General features: G+C 37.0%; 4 protein-coding genes and 1 pseudogene across 7 annotated transcripts; 3 read left to right on the forward strand and 2 right to left on the reverse strand.

The window, feature by feature from the left end:
- The first annotated feature begins 107 nt into the window (after positions 1-107).
- Positions 108-3,095, forward strand: LOC147938041 (uncharacterized). The gene is made up of 5 exons (XM_087465440.1): positions 108-962; positions 1,156-1,743; positions 1,968-2,167; positions 2,254-2,335; positions 2,412-3,095. The coding sequence occupies exons 1-5, from the start codon at positions 108-110 to the stop codon at positions 3,093-3,095; spliced, it is 2,409 nt and encodes an 802-aa protein (XP_087321566.1).
- Positions 3,096-3,528: 433 nt separating this feature from the next.
- On the forward strand, positions 3,529-4,071 carry LOC147938042 (uncharacterized protein At4g04775 pseudogene; annotated as a pseudogene).
- Positions 4,072-4,398: 327 nt separating this feature from the next.
- On the reverse strand, positions 4,399-5,658 carry LOC104743761 (uncharacterized). Its single transcript, XM_087463780.1, has one exon. The coding sequence runs from the start codon at positions 5,656-5,658 to the stop codon at positions 4,399-4,401; it is 1,260 nt and encodes a 419-aa protein (XP_087319906.1).
- Positions 5,659-7,418: 1,760 nt separating this feature from the next.
- On the forward strand, positions 7,419-10,177 carry LOC104710819 (uncharacterized). Of its 2 annotated transcripts, XM_087464148.1 has the most exons (7): positions 7,457-7,707; positions 7,823-8,264; positions 8,818-8,854; positions 8,952-9,188; positions 9,282-9,329; positions 9,419-9,855; positions 9,939-10,177. In XM_087464148.1, the coding sequence occupies exons 2-7, from the start codon at positions 7,966-7,968 to the stop codon at positions 10,009-10,011; spliced, it is 1,131 nt and encodes a 376-aa protein (XP_087320274.1). In that variant the 5' UTR covers positions 7,457-7,707; positions 7,823-7,965; the 3' UTR covers positions 10,012-10,177. The 2 variants fall into 2 exon arrangements, with proteins under 2 accessions (XP_087320273.1, XP_087320274.1); XM_087464147.1 differs by having other exon boundaries at positions 7,419-8,264.
- Positions 10,178-10,346: 169 nt separating this feature from the next.
- On the reverse strand, positions 10,347-13,140 carry LOC104710818 (amino acid transporter AVT6A). 3 transcript variants are annotated; one of them, XM_087464146.1, is made up of 7 exons: positions 12,657-12,907; positions 12,527-12,582; positions 11,974-12,409; positions 11,721-11,873; positions 11,386-11,589; positions 10,822-11,287; positions 10,347-10,727 (listed from the first exon to the last, which is right to left on the reverse strand). In XM_087464146.1, the coding sequence occupies exons 3-7, from the start codon at positions 12,389-12,391 to the stop codon at positions 10,592-10,594; spliced, it is 1,377 nt and encodes a 458-aa protein (XP_087320272.1). In that variant the 5' UTR covers positions 12,392-12,409; positions 12,527-12,582; positions 12,657-12,907; the 3' UTR covers positions 10,347-10,591. The 3 variants fall into 3 exon arrangements, with proteins under 3 accessions (XP_087320272.1, XP_010425778.2, XP_010425779.2); XM_010427476.3 differs by lacking the exon at positions 12,527-12,582 and having other exon boundaries at positions 12,657-13,140; XM_010427477.3 differs by lacking the exon at positions 12,527-12,582 and having other exon boundaries at positions 12,688-13,008.
- Positions 13,141-14,641: the final 1,501 nt, after the last annotated feature.

Below are 14,641 nucleotides of genomic sequence, written 5' to 3' on the forward strand. Positions count from 1 at the left end.
AGTAATCTGTTTTTTTTGTTTTGCAAAATTGAAGTCTCATATCTTTGTTGATTTATTTCAGTTTTGGCTAATTTATACTAATTCATTTTTTACTTTTCTCGGCAGGAATGGAAAAGAAGTACCCTAAACGGCTTATGGAAGATGGAAGCGAGCCACAAGTTGGGCAGATAAATAACACTTGTCGAATGTCAATCTTACACAAAATCAAGAAGGCATTACCAGAAGAGTATGAGATTGTGAAGGGTGATCCAGTTTTCGCATCTGTATTTGCATTGTATGAGAATGGTCTTGGGTACTCAGCTCGGTTGATACACAGCATCATGTGTAGGCAGTTGGTGACTAAGAGAAGACATGAGCTGTGGTTTGTGTTTGGTAAGAAGCCGCTTAGATTCTCAATGCAAGAATTCCATGCAGTTACTGGTCTTAAGTACTCAGCCGATTTCAGTCATGATTCAGAGAGTTGGACAGATGATAATGGGTTTTGGAGCAAATTGTTGAAGAGAGGTGGTATCATTACCATTCAAAACTTGATGAATACCCACCTTGAAGCAGCTCCATCATGGAGAAAACAAGAAGATAGAATTCGGTTTGTGTATGTTTGTGTGATTGCTGGGCTGGTAGTGGCTAAGGATGAGAAGAAAGCTATACCACATTCATACATCAAGCTGGTCATGGATCTAGAGAAGGTTAGGACTTATCCTTGGGGTCTTGTAGCTTTTGACCATTTAGTTAGCTCTATAGTGGAAGCAAGAAAGAAACTGAAGAACCCCATTAGTTACATCCTCAATGGTTTCTCATATGCTTTTCAAGTTTGGGTTATGGAAGCCATTCCTCTCATTGGACAACTTATGGGAGAGAAGATTGACACAGAGATTACACATAGCCGAATCTCTAATTGGAAAGGTGCTGCTAAAGTATCATATGATGAGCTCCTCCTTTTAGAGAAATCAATTGGAAACAAGGTTAGTTGACTTCTTCTTTTTTCTTTTAAGTTTAAATTCGAATACATTGAGTTTTTTTTTTGAATTGGTGAATACGTTTTTGAATGGTGACGACGTTTTTGAATACATTTTTTTTGAATTGGTGATTACGGTTTTGAATGGTGAATACATTGAGTTTTTTTTTGAATTGGTTTCTTTGTTTTTGTTTTGTCAGGATGTTGGTTATCCATGCATTTCCTCCACTGGAAACTTTGATATATTGGAGTCCATTAAATTTTTGAGGGGTGATGAAATTGAAGATTGTGAAGTGGACAACTTGGAAGCTTTGATCAGATCTGACTATGATTTTGGAGATTTTATTTGGGAGAGTGTTGAAGGATATGGTGTGGAAGATGATAACATTGAGGATGCTGGTGTGGAACAATCTCAGACTGTTGGAGGGGACAATGAAGTTTCGGTTGGAGAGGAGAGTGGTCAGAAGCAAGCTGATATCCCAGAAGTGTCTAGCTTGAAGAAGAGGAAGAAGAAGCTAGTTGACCATGTAGCAGAGACACGGAAAAGAATGGTCTTAAATCAGAGAGCATCAACTTCACATTGTTCTTGTGGAGATGATATGAAGCGGTTCTTTAAGGAGTTGATTGACTCTTCTTTCAAGAGCTTCACAGAGACCTTTGGGGAACGTTTGCTAACTTTGGAGAAAGATGTATCAGATATCAAGGCCTTGATATCCAGACCAGCAGCAGTGGATCCTAAGCCACTAGTAGTGGATCCTAGTCCATCACGAGTGAAGCCCAAAACTTTGGTACATAAGAAGTAGCTCAATGCCTTGTTCGATTGTAATATGTTGTGTGTTCTTTCGTTTTTGTTGTATCCTTGTTTGTATGTGTATGTTGTAAACATAATTTATGTGTTGTAACTTATGTTACGTAAACTTATGTGTCATAATTTATGTGTTGTAACTTTAACTAAAGCCCTTCATATTATTATATTTTTTTTTGACAAGTTGAACCGTTTGATTTAGATAAGCTGTTGATAGACCTCAATGTAGATACACAAGACTATCTAAAGAACACAGTAGGACACTTATCTCAAAAGTCTATTGTGTCCGGATTTGATCCTACACTGAGTCCCAAAGACGCGGGTAAAGATGAACCGGATGCGGTATTGACTTTCGTTTCTGATGATCTATGGAATGCTTTTGAAGAGTGGAGTAGGATCCACTACGAGTACGTGATTCAAACATTTTTATATACATGTTATGATTTATCAATTTTTTTTGTTTTGTAATCTTACAATTGTTTTACTTTTACAGAAGCATTCAACTGGGTCCAACTTTACTTGATCGAGAATTGTTTGAGCGAGTCATGATGGGTGGCAAATGGCTTGGAAACGAGGTATGTGTCAATCTTTTGAAATATTATAATTTATATTATTAAAGTATGACAAACTTTAGTCTTTAAATATTTACAGGAAATGGATGCAACGATGTATATTTTTCGGGAGCATACATCTTTAGGCCGCCTAGAGTTGGATCGTGTAGGTTTCATGAATTGTCAGTTTAGCGAGCACGTCAAGGCCGACTACAATAAGTTTAGATCGACAGGACGAACCCACACTTGGAATCACCTCCTGTTAGAGTATGCCAAAGGTGAACTGCCATCTCATGGAAAGACAGGAAAAAGTTGGGCTGTAGATTTGGACAGAATTTATGCACCGGTCTTCATTAACGGTAATCACTGGATCTCAGTTTGCATTAACTTCAGTCTTAGAACAATTGAAGTCTTCGACTGCAACCAATACCAAAACAGAAGACACGTTGAGCCATTCGCTAATGTCATCCCTCGTCTCATGAAGGAGATTCACAAAAAGGTTGATGGAAAAGCTCCCTTGTTGACTCCATACGAGATCATCCCGGTTTGTATGCCCGCTAAATTAAATAAGTCAAGTTGTGATTGTGGAGTTTATGCCCTGAAGTATATCGAGTGTCACATGCGTGGTCTATCTTATGAGTTGATTGACGATGAAAATATCAAGCGTGCTCGTTTGAAGTTGGCAGTCGATCTTTGGTCAGCAGCAAAGGATCCTGTGCTAGTGGAACCAATGAAAAATTATGTGCGTCCAGTGTATGCGGCTGAGTTTGTAGACCTTGGCTAATTTTTAAGTTTCTTTATGATTGTTTTGTAAATGATGGTTTTTGATGCTTTTACTTGTTAGACTAATATAAGAGTCATTAGTATTAATCCTTGATGTATATTTGCTTTAGGACTGACTAAAATGAGACTCAATAACATAACGTCATAAGCATAAGAACACAAAAACATACACGATTTAAGCATACCGATGACCCGGATTAAACATACACGATTTAAGCATACCGATTTAAGCATACCGATTTAAACATACACGATTTAAACATACCGATGACCCGATGTAAGCATACCGATGACCCGGTTTTTAATTTTAATATTTAAGGAAAAAAATAAAATTAGGGATCTTCTTTTCCAATACTTGATCTTCTTCTCCAATACTCTCTTATTCTTCTTTCCCGATACTTTCTTCTTCTTCATCGTAAAAACTGATAGGAGCCATGAGCCAACGTTCTTCGGCTGGTTCGTCAGGGTTACCGTCGAGAAGTTCTCAATTTGGAGTTCCGTGTAGATGCTGGTGTGGTGGAGAGATTAGAACCTACACCTCAAAGACGGAAGAGAATCCCTGTAGAAGATTTTACAGATGTGTTGTTGGTGTGAAGGTAATTTACTTTTATCAGTCGTTATTCATCACAATAGCTGAAATTTATTAAATATTGTTATCCAAACAATGATTTTAGGAGAAGAAGGAGAAACACATGTTCCGTTGGGTTGATGATGCTGTACTAGAGGAGATTAGGATGGTTGAAAGCAAACAAAACCAACTCTTAGAGGATCTAAAAAAGATGGTAACAAACAATGTGGAGCTCCAAAAGGAGATGGTGAAGGAGATGGAAGAAAAGATGGAGAAGCATATGATTGAGATCATCAGGCAAGAGCTAATGGTTGCAAAAGAGAGTATGGAGAAGTCGAACAAGCAGAGGATTTGTGTACTAGTCGTATTGGCAGTTTCAATGGCGTGGCTTTATAAGAAGATGATATGATGTCTTTGCTTTCTGTATTTTGTTGTTATGCTTAACACTTTTTGTTAGTCTTGTTTTTTGTACTCTGGTTTTAATGAAAGTTTGATTGAAAGAAAACTCCAACAAGGAATTACAAAAGACATGAGTGAAAGTTTGATTGAAAGAAATCACCATCAATGAATTTCAAAACAAATGAGTCTACTAATCGAAAATAAAAACCATCAAACACCATCATTCATCACAAAGGTCCTGCCGTGAAACACAACCCACGAATTTCAAAACAAATGAGTCTATTAATCGAAAATAAAAACCATCAAACACCATCATGAGTTGATGCACTAACCATTGTTATATCACGATATCACAGGTCGTTCTGTTATGCCCTTCTTTGCCACACCGCGCACACTTATGTCTCTTTGACCCTTGTGAGTTTTGTGATGATTTTATCTTGTCTTCAGCGGATTCATATCTTCTTTTTCTTCGCCGTCCTGGATGTCTTCTTGTTTCAAGTGGTCGAACTTTTGCATCTTCAACATGCTGTGGGACTTGCCATTCTTCTTCAGGAACACCTATTGGATTAACAGTTTCCTCATATTGCGATCTCCATGCAGTTGTGGTATACACATCATCAGCATAAGGATATAGATCCTTGCCTATATCAAAAGCTCCTTTTATAGCATGTCTACAAGGGAGTTTTTGGATGCTGAACTTTCCACATGAACAAGTCCTTCTTTCTAAGTCAACAATGTAGTCTACTCCATTACCTTTAACCTGGATCTGCGATCTGCTCATCAAATAACCGTTCATGAATTTACCTTTCACTATTCTTCTTGAAATCTTTTTCTCCACCTCAACAGTTAAAGGATCTTTATGCTTTGCACTTAACTCTCTACTCTCATAAAACCAGCGTGTCATCATTTCTCTGATGCTGTCTAACAAAGGAATTATTGGATACTCTCTTGGTGTCCTCAAAGCAGCATTGATTGATTCAGCTGCATTGTTGATGTTAATATCATACCTATAACCCGGAAAATGACAGCGAGCCCATTTTGTCACATCGGCTTCCTCTAGATAACTTCCAATAGCAGGACTAATATTATTAATTCGCCCAAACTCTTTCTCAAACTCAGCAACTCTATAAGCTTTTGATGCTTTTGCAACCTTACCAGCGACACCTCTGCCCTTATGATATGTTATCACATTACTAATCAAGTGGTGGATGCAAATACCATGTTTAGCCAATGGATAGATGTTTCCAATTGCTTTAGCAATCGATGTAGCTCTATCTGACACAAATGCTAAACCTTCTTCATCAGCTATAACCATCTTAAGTTGCATAAAAAACCACTCCCATGAACAATCATTCTCAGAATCAGCAATTCCAAATGCGATTGGATACAAATTGGAGTTACCATCTACAGCTGTAGCAACTAGGAGAACCCCTTTGTATTTATTCTTCAAAAATGTACCATCAACTACTATTACTTTCCGCATTGATTTGTAGAACCCTCTTGTTGATTGACCAAAAGAAATAAATAGATATTTAAATCTTCCCTCAAAGTCAATTTCATAATTCGTGAACGTACCAGGATTCGCTTCTTGTAGCATGTGCAAGTATTTTGGAATCTTACCATAGCTTTTCTCAGGAATTCCTCTAACTTCGTTAACTGCATACTCCCGAGACTCCCAAGCTTGGTGATATGTTAGCTCGCAGCCGTACCTTGAACGAATAATATTAACTATATCATTCGGTTTAGGACCTTCCTTCACACCCTCATAGCTTTGCTTAATGAGATGTCCAATTGTTCTTGCAGATGGAATCCTACAAAAGGAGTTTTTTTTTGAAGGGGCACATGTATGGTTACCCACAAACTTGTTGATTTTGAAATATGTAGACGCTTGTAAACACTCAGCCCGGAGACGCCAGTTACAAACACTATCAATGCAGCGTATACACCACCATCTCTTATCAGATTTTGTAATCCTGTAGTCGCAGTTATATTTCATTGCATACATTTCCATAGTAGCCTGTAAAGCTTCCTTACTGCTGAAATATTCACCCTTTTTTACCATTGAATCTTCCAACTTAAAACCAGCAGCATCAACAAGATTAGCATCAGTATGCTTTTCTAATACATCATTAGTCGGCTTTGGTGAATTCCTTGAAATAACACATACTGATTTTCCCACATCAACTTCCACATTACAACCATCGCTACTATCAACTGGGAACTTATTCAGATCGAACTGGACTTTACTCCTATCACCTTCATCAACTACTCTTTTGAAAGTAACACACAACCGAATCATGTTTATCTTTTTCAGATATGCAAGAAAATTCTTCATACCTCTATCATTTGTCACAACAACAGGAGGACAATCAACTTTAACCTCTGTGGGTAGATAACTGAATTCCACATCAAACATATTTTGCTCTATTTCATAGTCTTCTGAAACCATAACCTTCAACTCTTCAAGAGATGTAGTGGGTTGCAAAGTCAGTAATCTAGCACGTTTTTCTTCATCATCAATAAATCTCCACTCCTTCTTGGCATCCAGTGTCCATACACCACAAGTAACATAGATTTGCATCATAAACAGGTAAGTGAAAGCTTTTGTGGAAGGTGGAAGAGATGGAGATCGATCACGTTGAGGTATAATGTCGATTTTTCTTAATTTGTTTATCTTCTAAATAATGTAGAATACGCATTCTAAAATGTATTAGAACAAATCTAAACAATAATTACGAAATCTTAACCATAAATTAAGAATATTTAAAAAATATTTAAAATTATTCACTTTCCTTATTTAATTTATTTTCTTTCTATTTTAGGGTATTCTAAGGTTTACAGATTACAAATTCTAAAAATTTCTATGATATATCTTCTACTTCTTTTAGTATATAGGGTAAAACGTAGAAAACGAATTCTGAATTGATGTAGAATGAAGAAAAACGTAGAATACATATTCTTAATTTTGTAGAACATACAAAATTGAGGTTCTGAAATTTTTAGAACAAATTTTCCGTCTAAACTTCTTAGAACATGTACAAACTGTAGAATGAACAATCTAAATGTTTCAGAAAGAGAAAAAATCGTAGAAAGTCTATTCTAAACAATTTAGACCAGAAATCAGCAATTTACAAACTGATTTTTGACACCCAAAACATTTTTTTTTCAATTTTTTTTTTAACAGTTGTATACTAACATGAGTTTTCTGTTTGTTTATTGGTTCAAATTTTTCAAAACTTCACTATTTCTACTAGTAGGGGCATTTTCGTCACAATTGACAATCTTGAAAAAAAAGGTGTAAATGACCAAATTTTTGGAAAAATATCCTTTGTTTATAATTTTCCCTCGTTAATATTCATGTTATATATAAAAAAAAGGAATTGAATAAAAACAAAAACACGTGCTAGTGCTTCTCCTCCTCCTCCGCATCACCGGATTTTCCTCTTCCTCCCCCGTGAAAACTGCATTTATTTTCCTATCTTCCAGATTCCCCCCTAACCCTAAATTCTCTCTCTCCACTTTCCTCTTTCACTTTTTGTAATAATAATAAATAAATAAAGTCCTCCATTGATGTATTCTTCTTCTTCTTCTTTTACTCGATAAAATCTTCCAATTCCAATTTTTTATCTTCTCTCTCTCCGGGTCGGTGAGTCAACCCAAATCTAGATCAAATTTTGAATTTTAAATTTTTTTTATTTTTATTATCGGCTTCCCAAAAAACGATTTTTTTTTTTAATCTAAACTTTGTTCTGCATCTGCAGTAATCGAATTCAAAACAGAGCAAAGTTTGTAATTTTCCTAGAAAAGTTCGGTTTTTTCGATATCTTGGTTCGTATAAAGAAAAGGGTAGCTCTCAGAATCTTTGAATTCGTTGAAAGGTTTATCATTTTTTCTTCTGGATATAATGGGGGCGGTGACGTCATCAATGGCGGCGAAGTTTGCGTTCTTCCCGCCAAATCCGCCGTCGTACGGCGTAGAGGTGGTGGGAGGAAAGCTGAAGCTGGTTGGTGTGGAGAACGTGAAAGAGAACGTTGAAGTATTGAAGCTGAAGACGAAGAGAGGGAATCAGGTGGTTGCGGCCTATATTAAGAACCCTACAGCTTCACTTACGCTTCTGTATTCTCATGGTAACGCAGCCGATCTTGGTCAGATGTTTGAGCTTTTCTCTGAGCTCAGCCTTCATCTTCGTGTCAACTTAATTGGGTAATTTAATTTAATTAGTTACTCTTCTTGCTTGGAATTTGGTTGGTTCAGACATTTTGGAGATGTTTTTAAGGATTAAGACAAGTTGTTTTGTTTGTCGGTTTGAAAAATAATGGAGAATGAATGATTAGTAATTGAGAATGAATGCTAATGGATCTGCTGCGATTTGGTGCAAATTGCCCAAAACCCGACCCAAATAGGAACGTAGCATTACTTTGCTCCTTCGAGTAGGGCTCTTCTAGTAGTAACATATTCATTTTATGTCAACTAGAAAATGATCTGACTTGTTACAACATACATAAGTGGGATCCCATTGGATTGATTTCTGCAATATTTGGATTAGGATTAGGATTTAGGACAAGTTTTTGGATAAGATTCGAGGAAGTTTGAAGTTGTTCTCACGGATTAGGATTTAGGACAAGTTTTTGGTTTCTCGGTTAGTGTAACTGTGTAAGTGCATCTTGAGGCTTTGTTTAGTTGTTAAAATCAGACATAATTGAGATCCATTGTATGAATATTGATTTGTGTTATTTGACTGTGTTATATGAATCAGGTATGATTATTCGGGTTATGGGAGGTCTTCAGGAAAGGTATGATCCATTGTGTTTGATTATAATCTATCAAATTTCTCGAAAATGATGTTTTACGTATATAATATTCACTCTGGTGTTGTGTTTTTCCCAACAGCCTAGTGAACAGAACACGTATTGCGATATAGAAGCAGTATATAGATGTTTGGAAGAGAAATATGGTGTGAAGGAACAAGATGTTATCTTATATGGACAATCTGTAGGAAGCGGTCCGACATTAGAATTTGCTTCTCGTTTGCCAAACCTACGAGCTGTTGTTCTTCATAGTGCTATTGCATCTGGTCTTAGAGTCATGTACCCTGTCAAACGAACTTACTGGTTTGACATTTACAAGGCAATATTACATTTCTCCTTATCCGCTTGTTTTTTTTTCTTTTTCTTGATTCTTGATATTACTGCTGTTCTAATATGTTTTTGTGAATTGCAGAATATTGAGAAGATATCTTTTGTCAAATGTCCGGTTTTGGTAATTCACGTGCGTATCATCTCGTGTCCATTTCGGTTTCTTAGTTCCTTTCAAAGTCAGTTTCATTGTTCACCAGAGGCCTTCGGTTGTGTGTGCAGGGAACATCAGATGATGTTGTTAATTGGTCTCATGGGAAGCAATTGTTTGATCTGTGTAAAGAAAAATATGAACCGCTTTGGATCAAAGGAGGAAACCACTGTGACTTAGAGCTATACCCGCAATACATAAAACATTTAAGGAAATTTGTGTCGGCAATTGAGAAATCACCTCATCTTAGAAACGGACCTGTGCCACAAACAGAGAAGGCGAGGAGCAGTACGGATATTAGAGAACCTGCAAGACCAAGCACAGATCAAAGAGAGAAATCAAGAACAAGCATGGACCAAAGAGAGATGCCGAAGTTGAGTACAGATAAAGCGAGGGCTAGTATTGATAAGAGAGAGAGAAGGAGAAAAAGCGTTGATGGGTCTCAGAAACCGAGTAATTCCACGGAACTGCAGCTACAACCAGAGAAAGGGAGGAATAGCATTGACAGGTAAAACACAGTTTCTCAGATTTATATGATTTGGTCATATATGATGATTGTGATGGTTATGATGTTTGATCACTTGATGACAGGTTTGGGGAGATGATAAGATCAGTAGGATTTTGCAACATAGACTGTTTCAAGCCTACAACAACAGCCATGTAAGGTGAAAGAAGAAACATGAACACACATAGACACTCACTCTCACATGGATTCAAAACATCTAATTATAATTGTTTGATGGTTTGTTATCTCTTTCCCACTTACTTCCTCTTGTGTTTTGAAATTTAACAAGTCCTGCTGGATTTCAAAAGCTTGATTTTGGTTATCATGAACTATGAAACAACAAATCAGAATATGCTTACGCGTATTTACTTGACAGTTAATATGAGAAATCTACAATGCTGACTCATAATAGACACCATAAGGATCGCCTCGTGCCGAGGAGCACCAACTGTAGCAATTGGTAATATGAAGCAATCAAATCAGAGCCATGAAAAAATAAAAATATGTATCTGCATTACATTTTATACAGAGTTTCTATAAACAACACTCAAGCTGGTATCTATCAAGAAGCAAGGAAAAAGTCCGCTTAGAACAACACTCAACAACAATGGTACAAACATATAGAGAAGATAAGTCTCGTCTTCTTCATTATTCGATCTCACATAGAAGAAAAAACGAATGATTTATTTTTCTTCCTTCATCCAGAAACACCAAATTACACAAATTTCTCGGCCAAGATTTACTCACGAGGTGCGTTCTTCTTGAATAACGCATAAGCATCACTGTAAATGGCGATTGCATTGGACAATACCGCAAGAACGATCATGAAAATGGCTAAGGTCGTGTCCCTGTTTGTTGCTTTGCTATGACGATCCCTGCAACAACAACATAAAAATCAAAATAAATTACCAAAAACCAAACCCTGCTTAAAGATTGTGTGTAGATGATATATATAAACAATCAACTTACTTTAGTATAATAGAAGCTGGGAAGATGAAGCCGAGACAAACGGCTGCAGTTGCTCCAGTGAATTGGAAAGCATCCCAAATGCTTGGGATGAAGTTTGCACCCAAGAAGATTACAGAAATGAGACCGGCAGTGAGGCAACCGAACCTCACATTTGAGGAAGTTAATGAAGGAGCAGAAGGGAACAAGAGCCCGTCAATGTTAATCCGCAGAGGGTAGAAAACAATTGGGAATACAAGCATCAGATGAAGCGCATAGCTAACTCGAACCGCATCATTAAGGACCGAGCCAAAAGGGATTCCAAGATCGGTGTCAAAGTTTGCAAGGACGTCATCAAGAGTATCATCGCCAAACAAGAGGAACCCGAAAATACTTGTCATTATGTAAACAGATGAGCAGAGCATAAGTGCTGATCTGACAACAGGTCTTATCTGAGTAGGGTCTTCGAGCTCGTTCTGTATGCTGTGAACTGCAACAAATCAAGCAAAACCAATAACACATGATTTTTTTTGTTTATCTTTTTATTCATCAAAGCTATGCTTTCAAATCAACAACTCAGATACATACTATTGTAATGGCAAATAAACGCTGTGACAAGAACGGGCACAACTGTGAAAAGATTCCAAAAGGATGTTAAGTCAGTAACATCCGGTAGCAATCTTGGCATTGCCACGCCACCACTGATCAACATCATAATCGAAATTCCAGCTGTGATGATGAGAAACACAACCGCCAGAGCTACCGATAAGGCAGATGTAAATTTCAAAGAATCTGCAAAGAAAAAGCATAATTATACATCAGGACTAAAGATAAAAAGTAACACAGTCCCCATCCCATTCTAGGAATATCTACGACAAAAGGAAAGAATTAGACAATTCGTGTTCGAACTCAAAAACACTAACCAATTCGCTTGAAGCAAGCCAAAGGAGCAAACACACCAAGAGTTGTAATAAGAAGAATAGCAGCTCTTCCGTTCCACCAATGGTGACCGAACCATCCTTCAAGAACACCGAAATGGTGGGTTCCATCTTCTGTCTTCCCAGCCAACACATCACCTTCAAACCAAAAAAAAAAAAAAACAAGATTCAACAACCACAGTAGTAGCAACAACAAATGATCAGAATCTAGAAAAAACAAGGAGATGATTTACTATACCAATGATGATCATGTAGACGATCAAAACACCGATGTTGTTAACTAAAACAGCGACTTGAAGCAAAATCCTTCCAGGATTACCAAAAGAACCACCCATCAAACCACCATAAGATCGATTCTTGCCAGCTTTACTAAACCTAAGCAAGAACTCAATGGAGGCATCAGTCAAGAAAGCCATAACAACAATCATAATGATTCCAAGTACAAGCCCAAGTATCTTCATCGTAGCAGGCAAAGCCATGATACCAGCACCTATTACAGTCGTAGCGAGATTAAAAACCGCTCCACTAAACGAAGCTCCATTGAATTCATCATAAGCAACTTCGTCTCCTTGAGACTTTGGTAATAACGGAGCAACGATTTCATCAGATGAAGAACCGTTCCTCTTTGGAACCGGAGTTACATCTTCAATCGTCATCTTCTTCTATTCCACAAGCTGTCAACATCATTAAAAAAAAAAAAGGAAAAAAGACAAAAGTTTTTAACAACCATTAAAGAGACGAGGTTTGATTCAACAAGTATGAAATCAAAAAGTCGTAAAATTGATTCAAACCCAGTTGAAGCTGAGCAAAACTGGTTCGACCCAGAAAATGGATTCTGATTATTAAGCTGGCAAATTGAAATTAGACGAATTTGACTCTTTTTTTTGGGATAAAGATTTGAACTTTGATTGATAAACTTACAGGATTAGACAAAGTAGGGAATCAAAAAGACCTAATTTTGATCGAAACCCAGTTGGAGAGATCAGACACCCAAAGTAGAAGAAGAAATTAGGGAAAAGTTTTATCAAAAGAGTTGGAGAGAGATTAGATTAGAGAGAAGATTGATTTATCTCCTGAAGAAGAGTTTTTGTGGAGAAAGAGATTTGGGGGGTGATGGGAAATTATAGGCCACACGAATTTGGTTTTGCTGACGATGCAAATGATGATTCTGTACGAAACTCTGTTTAATCTTCTTTTTTTAAAAGAAGAGTTTTTGTTTGTTATTGGATGATGAGAAACGTGTTTAGCCGGAAGAGGTGAATTAAATATTGTCAAATTTACTGTATTATTATTGTGCTGACGATTTATTTGACCTTAGGTGTGCTGATTCGATTTGGGTGAGAATCGACGCGGTGTTTTCAGGATTCACTGAATTCGTATATAATTTGCTTGAAGTTATCTAAAATGAAGAGATGTACATATGTGGTGTTAAAAAATAGCAAGACGTTAATTATTTCTGTTTGCTGTCAAAAAAAAAAAAAAAAAAAAAAGAGAGAGGATGGTTGTATATATAACATTTTGATGTGAGCTTGCCATTTCAGGGATGTTTAAGAGTTCTACAAGTTTAGGAAGAAGTATTATGTGATCGTTAATGTACATGTGTCTTCTGCAATACATAGACTAGAAACAACCTGTTTTTGCTTGTGGTTTTATCTCGCAGGTTTGGGAAGCTCTAGCCGAAAACGTTTACAAATCAAGATACTCCATGGACTTACTTAAAACTATCTCTGAAACATTGCAAAATCGACTAGAGGGTTTCATAGCTCGTTTGTAACACCCATCCCGCCTTATCGGCCAAGATAAGGTGTTATTCAAATGGTCCCGCCAAAATCCTTCTTTCTTAAAAATAAAACTCTTCAATCTTGTTTTTTTAACCTGAGGAAAAACATTAAAGGGTGAACACAATGACGACATTTTAATCACGTTCAACAATCAGTGCATTGCATAGAATCAGACTCCACATTCTTGACATACATCCAACAAGCATAACGATTTCACATAATATTCAACCTAGCATATAATCATAATATCATTTTAACCACATTTCTCAAATCATCATAGTCAATCATATCCACGTTCATCAATATCGCTAAACTGAAATCCCATCGGCTTAGCATGGCACGAAACAAATCCCATGTTCGTCCAATCACCAGGTACAAAACAAATCCCATGTTCCGCCCATCACCAGGTACGAAACAAATCCCATGTTCCACCCATCACGAGACACAAAACAAATCCCATGTTTGTGTCCCCAACACACAATCTCATTTCATATCACTACACAACGATCATCATGTTACACATCAACTCATCATATCATGTCAACATTCATTATAATCATACATCTAATCATCATATCAAAGCATACAATATCAAACAATAGACATATCCAATCACATAGTTTCCAAGCCTATACAATCAATTCATGAAGAACATGTTTAGAAAATAATCATTGTGTTTCCGCGATTACCACCCTCACCTTTGCCACTTAATTGATGGAGATCAATTATCCTTTCCCTTTTAATGTCAGACCCAAGATTCATGAACACTCCTACAAAGCTGCAGCTCCATCCAACCTCGTTTGCCAACCAAACATTACATTGTCACCATTTATTTCCACACAAATATGTCTCAGGAACACACAGGTAAAACCTTAACTAACCGTTAAAATCACGATCCCACTGTTGAATATGTAGCTAGTAATAGCATGAAGAACTCCACAAAGATTCAGACCGATCGGACATTGCTATGACCTCCAAACGTTGCCATGAAGAACCTATCTCGGAACAGCCTCTTAGGGTTTCTGAGTTTACAGACTTGCAGTTACTTCTCCAGAAAGCAACGCCCATAACTCCTCGGGTTTAACTCCGATTAAGGTTCTGTCAACTGCTGCGAATTCTTCACTG

Source organism: Camelina sativa, chromosome 9 (assembly GCF_030686135.1).
Source record: "Camelina sativa cultivar CO46 ecotype springtype chromosome 9, ASM3068613v1".
NCBI lineage: Eukaryota > Viridiplantae > Streptophyta > Magnoliopsida > Brassicales > Brassicaceae > Camelina > Camelina sativa.

Bases quoted from the DNA above. Each gene is read 5' to 3' on its own strand.
- LOC147938041 (XM_087465440.1), top strand. From the start codon at position 108: ATGGAAAAGAAGTACCCTAAACGGCTTATGGAAGATGGAAGCGAGCCA. The intron at 963-1,155 runs GTTAGTTGACTT...TTGTTTTGTCAG, and splicing joins AGAAATCAATTGGAAACAAG to GATGTTGGTTATCCATGCAT. The intron at 2,168-2,253 runs GTACGTGATTCA...TTACTTTTACAG, and splicing joins TGGAGTAGGATCCACTACGA to AAGCATTCAACTGGGTCCAA.
- LOC104743761 (XM_087463780.1), bottom strand. From the start codon at position 5,658: ATGCTACAAGAAGCGAATCCTGGTACGTTCACGAATTATGAAATTGAC.
- LOC104710819 (XM_087464147.1), top strand. From the start codon at position 7,966: ATGGGGGCGGTGACGTCATCAATGGCGGCGAAGTTTGCGTTCTTCCCG. The intron at 8,855-8,951 runs GTATGATCCATT...TTTTCCCAACAG, and splicing joins ATGGGAGGTCTTCAGGAAAG to CCTAGTGAACAGAACACGTA. The intron at 9,856-9,938 runs GTAAAACACAGT...ACTTGATGACAG, and splicing joins GGGAGGAATAGCATTGACAG to GTTTGGGGAGATGATAAGAT.
- LOC104710818 (XM_010427476.3), bottom strand. From the start codon at position 12,391: ATGACGATTGAAGATGTAACTCCGGTTCCAAAGAGGAACGGTTCTTCA. The intron at 11,874-11,973 runs GTATAGTAAATC...TTTGGTTTGAAG, and splicing joins CGTCTACATGATCATCATTG to GTGATGTGTTGGCTGGGAAG. The intron at 10,728-10,821 runs GTAAGTTGATTG...TTGTTGTTGCAG, and splicing joins CCAGCTTCTATTATACTAAA to GGATCGTCATAGCAAAGCAA.